The 5,522-nt window shown below is 38.8% G+C and overlaps 1 protein-coding gene across 1 annotated transcript; it reads right to left on the reverse strand.

Annotated features, from left to right (window-relative positions):
* Positions 1-2,185: 2,185 nt before the first annotated feature.
* Positions 2,186-2,731, reverse strand: Ifne (interferon epsilon). Its single transcript, XM_004658504.2, has one exon. It carries the CDS (start codon positions 2,729-2,731, stop codon positions 2,186-2,188), a length of 546 nt encoding a protein of 181 aa, XP_004658561.2.
* Positions 2,732-5,522: the final 2,791 nt, after the last annotated feature.

The raw sequence follows: 5,522 nt of genomic DNA on the forward strand, positions 1-5,522 counted from the left end.
AATCCACAGTTGGCAGTAGCTTGATAATGGAGAGTGGGCTCATGTTTGGATCCCAGCACTCGAGGCAAAGGTAGGAGGATTGCAGTGAGTTTGAGGCCACCCTGAGACTACATAGTGAATTCCAGGTCTGCCCAAGCAAGACCCTACCTCGAAAAAACAAAACAACAACAACAAAAAAAGTTAACTTGCATATGTGTTGTTCTTCAGCATATCTATTTTAATCTTGAATTATGCAATGAATTTGAAGCAGAGTATAACATAGGTTTTGGTCTGTTGTTTTGTTACATGAGGCTAGTTAGTGTGAGGCCTCTAAGTCTCAATGGGCTTCCATTATCTTGTCCCACAATTATATTGTATGATTTCTGAGAGCTCCTGCCTAGAAGAGCTACTATCCCTTCAACACCAGCATCTTTCTGGAACAGGAACCCTCTCCCATGGCATGGTGGTCTTTCTTTCAAGCCCTCCATATCCCAGCCATCCCAACCAAGGACAGCTTCTGTCTTTCACCTAACACCACTTTTCATTAGCAATCTTTCATGCACATTTCCAATAACTTTAACCTGTTAGACATACATTTTAATTTGTAATATTCACCTGATTGAAACTTAAAATATAAAAATGAGAAATAAAACTGTTCTTCCCTGTACTACTTCCTCAGTCTGACCTCTCTTCCCTGAGGTACAGATTATTTACCATTACAATTTTGTTCTTATATATTCTTTATTACTCATAGACAGTAAGTACAAATATTTAAGTTGCTTCAAATTTTAATGTAAATATAGAATTTATATACATTGCCCCATATCTTGCTCATTCTTACTTTTCTGTCCCTTCACACTTCTGTAGGGAAAGGGCTTTCTCATTGTCCTCTCCAGATGATTTGTCCTTTAAGTGCCTGTGACTCTACCTTCCTCTGATTAGAAGAATTTGATGGCTTTCCATCTTTGATATTATAAGTGATGACACACAGCATAATGTATCTCAGCTATTTTACCCACAAACAAGTATCTAATAAGATATATTTCCATGCCTAGCATTGAAAGATCAAATATGCATCTATATGCATCTATATGCATCTATAATTGGGATTTCTAGCATTAAATTGCATCTGTAGTGATTATACCAACTTCTTGTATTCTAGAAAATTATAAGAGCACCACTCACTAATATCTTCACAAGAATGTTATTATTCTTAATTAAACTTTTGGCTTTTACCTGTCTAATAGGTTAAAATGGTATACTACTTAGTTTTAATTTATATCACTATTATTATAATGAGTGAGATTGAATCTGTTTTCATGTGTGCATTCTTTCTCTGCAAATTATTTATATACCTTTGCCATGCTGTGTGTCTTGTAACTGAAATATTCAGAATATGATGCTGGCTTCAAATCTTACAAAGTAAATATTATCAGTATTTTTAACTTTTGTAGTTTGTATTTTCATTGTATCTACCAATTTCTGGAAAACAAAGAATTTACTGGAATAAATATTCTAGGTTAAGGAAGGTATTATTGGATTGGAAGCATAAGTCATCATACTTACTTGCCAACTTCTATGAAAATTTAGCCAGTTGAAGAGACAATTATAGAGCCGGACGTGGTAGCACACACATTTAATTCTGGCAAAGGTAGGAGGATCATTATGAGTTTGAGGCCAGCCTGAGACTACAGAGTGAATTCCAGGACAGCCTGGGCTACAGCAAGACCCTACCTTGAAAAACCAAAAAAAAAAAAAAAAAAAAGAGAGAGAGAGAGACAATTATGAAAGTTTAATGAAGTAATTGTAACGCACAAGCAACTTCAAGTGGGCAGAATAAAAATAATTGTGGCCAGGCTGGAGAGATAGCTTAGCAGGTAAGGTGTTAGCCTGCAAAGTCAAACAAAAGGGCACATGCATCTGGAGTTCGTTTGCATTGGCTGAAAACCCTGGTACTCCTATTCTCTCTCTCTCTCTCTCTCTCTCTCTCTCTCTCTCGCTTACTGTCTCTTAAATAAATATAAATAAATATTTAAAAATAACTATGGCCAATACATATAATCTCAAAGCACCATTAAACACTTATACACAAAACTAACACAATGCTATTGTCTTATAAAATATAAAGAAGTAATAAATAAAGTCCTCTCACTCCTCTACCATCACTACTCTTGAGAACATATTGCCGATTCTTGTTCCACAGTGTTCAAGGGTCCATTTCTTGTTTGCATAGCCTTCTTGTGAGTCCAAATATAAAGAATAGACACCACCTGGTTTCTACCTGGACCATGATCCAGGCTGGTGTACCCTGGCTTTCCAAGTAGCCATGGATCCTTCTGAAGTATGCTTTAATCTGTAATTTAAGGCTCTTGCTATCCAAGGCAGCTCTTCTCTGCTCTGCTTCCAGTCCCATGAGTGATTCTGGGTATTCCGGCTGCTGGTGAAGTTCAGTGAAGAATTTCTCTATGTGTTTTCCCTCCCATGTGCCCACAGAAATACCTGCCCCTACGAGGCTGAAGATCTGCTGAAGCCTCTCATGGAGGATAGCTAGAACATGTCCTTTCTGGTATTGGTGAGAAGTTGCAGACTTCAGAGGAAGCAAGAAATCTTTCCTGTGTGGTAGACAGTGCTGGGTTGATGAGATTTGCAAAGTACTTAGTAACTGAAAACCTACTGTGTTCATTCTTGGTTGGAAGAGAAGCAGTTTTGTCTCCAGGGAAAAGATACTGGAAGAAGCCAGCAGCAACAGCATGGTTGCACAAAGCAGCTTGTCATGGTGAAGGTTGAGCACAAGGTGCAGACCTCATTTCGCCCAGTTATTGTGAATGTCTGCCTTTCATACAGCTCAGATAGTTTTGCAGGCTGTCCTGATTTGTTACTTTTGTTTTCTTTCTGTTACCATTTATCCAGGTTTACTTTAGGTTTCCAGGGTCCTTTTGTATGTTTTTAAAGGAACATGTCCTCTACTTTTTCCATTGTAATGACTGTTGGAGGAAGTAACTGAAAGAACTGGTCTCACTGCATACTTTTTCTGAGACAATCCTAGGCTAATTATCCAATCTGATCTGTCACCCTCATTATTTATTGCATCCAAAGTTTCACTTAACACAATGTGCTTTCTAAATGCTTAGTCAAGCTTATTAACATTCTTTTACCAAGGGTAAAATAAAAGCAGCCATATTTCATGGAGTAATACTGGAAACTTAGCAGTACTTCAAAGGTATTCAGAAGCAATTAGTTACATCTTTATTGCTGGGACAAGACACCTGACCAGAAGCAGTTTATGGAAGAAAAGGTTTATTTCCAGCTTACAGTTTCAAGGAGTTCATAATAGCTAATACACATAGCTGGGCATCACTTCTCCACAACAGCATGGAGGAAGAGGAGTGAGCTTGCGAGCACCAGCAAGTGGGGTTACACTAGAAAATCTCAAGTTCTACCTCCAGTGACACACCTCCTCCAGAAAGGCTTAGTCTCCACCAAAAACTCCACCAGCTGGGGATTAAGTATGAGGCTTAGTCACAAACACATGAGGCGGTAGAAGTTAGTCCACAGTCTACCACATGATGTTCCTGGCCCTATAGACTTATGGCCATCTCATGATGCCAAATGTATTCAGTCCAACTTTAAAAGTCTCCATAGTTTTTGCCAGTCCCAAAATCGTTCAAAAGCCTAAAGTCCAAAATTTCATCTAAGACTCAAGGTAGTCTCTTAATTATGGGTCATGTAAAATCAAAACACAAGCTACAGAATTCCAACACATACTATTCCATAGTTAACATCTCCATTCTTAAAAAGGAAGAATGAGGGCATAATAAGAAAAGATTGGACCAATGCAAGATCAAAAACCTGCAGGGCAAACATCAAATCCTATAGCTCCAACTTTAGTACCTGAGATAAAATCATCTTGGCTCCAAAAGTATTGGGAAACTCTGCCAGTCAAGGAGTGCTACTTTCTTCCTGAGCAGAATCCATTCCCAGCCAGAAGTTTTAGTCATTCTATAGTATTGGCATCTCTAATATTCTGTGGTTTCCACCAAAACATACAGATTATTTTCACAGCTTCACCCAAATGGCCTCTTGGGCACTCCTGCAGGGACATCAACATCATCTAGCTGTTATCTCTAGAACCATATGCATTTCATGACCACTTCTTACATCTACTTCCTACATCTTAATGTTTCCAAAGCTAGTACCAGGTCGGTGACACTGACAAACTTGTTTATCCAGAATAGATGAAGCCTGACCTTAAGGACCAGGAAACTTATTTGGCATTCTTTGTTCAGGGCCCTCTTTTCAAAAGAACCAGCACTCTTCCTGCTGTCCCAATGCAGAGCAGCTGACACATACTCAACGGGGTGATCTCTTCACCAATGACAGCTAACGTAGCTGCGGTCTTGTGCCTGGCATCCAAACTTGCTCACGTTTTTCTGAACTCCATAATTTTCTTATCATTTTTCTCTTCCAAACAGACCAGACCATTACTTTTAAACTCAACTTTTCAAGTTATCAGCACGTGGGCACAAGACAGTCAGCCTCCTTGTCAGACTATCACAAAAAATCTACCACTAGTCCAGTTCTCAGTAAATCCTTCTTTCTCCTCTTAAGCCTCATAAGCTGAGCCTACATAGTCCACAATTCTCTCTGCAGTTTGGTCTTCTAAACTCTCATCAGAATGTTCCATCAATTTCTATAGCACTGTGAGGCTCCTGTAGTTTAAAGTTCCAAATCCTTCCAGATTCCTCCTGCAAACCAGTTATGAAAGACTGAAAATCACAAGGTCAGACTTATTGCAGCAATGATCCTACTTCTTGTTACCAATTTTCTACAACAGTTACTTTCTGTTGCTGAAACAAAACAACCAACCAGAAGCACCTTGTGCAGGAAAGGTACATTTCCAGCTTAGAGCTTTGAAGGGAAATTTCATCATGGCAGGGAAAATGTAGCAGAAGCAGATAGTTGGGCATCACATCTCCACCACAAAGGGAGGAAGGAGAACTATTCAGCTCACTATCACTGTCAAATGTAGTTGGATTATGAAATAACAAGGCCCACCCTCAGTGCCATACCTCCTCCAGGAAGGCTTAGCTGTTTATAGGTTCTACTAGCTGAAGATTAAGTATGAGGCTTTGGTGTAGTGGTTTACACCTTTAATCCTATCAACTGGGAGGCTAAGATAGGAGATTGTGAATTTGAATACAGTTAGGGCTACTGAGTGAATTCAGGTCATCCTGGGCTACAGTAAGACCCTACTTCAAATCTAGTATGAGTCTTAAGAAAAAACACATAAGGCTAGGTGTGATATTCAAACCACCATATCAGCCAAATCAGTAGAGTACCTAATACTTTAGCCTACAGAATAATATGAGAAAAAAATTAACAAAAGGAGGTTATTGTGATAATTTTGCAATGGTGACATATTAGAAACAACTTAGGAGTCCAACAGCATGATTACACATACACATTGGGACCTCCTCATAATTAAATGTTACAAATCCACTGCAAATGATAAAATATTTAATAAGAGATTAAAGGTCTGGGGA

Source organism: Jaculus jaculus, chromosome 1 (assembly GCF_020740685.1).
Source record: "Jaculus jaculus isolate mJacJac1 chromosome 1, mJacJac1.mat.Y.cur, whole genome shotgun sequence".
Taxonomy (NCBI): Eukaryota; Metazoa; Chordata; class Mammalia; order Rodentia; family Dipodidae; genus Jaculus; species Jaculus jaculus.

Bases quoted from the DNA above. Each gene is read 5' to 3' on its own strand.
- Ifne (XM_004658504.2), bottom strand. From the start codon at position 2,731: ATGCTGTTGCTGCTGGCTTCTTCCAGTATCTTTTCCCTGGAGACAAAA.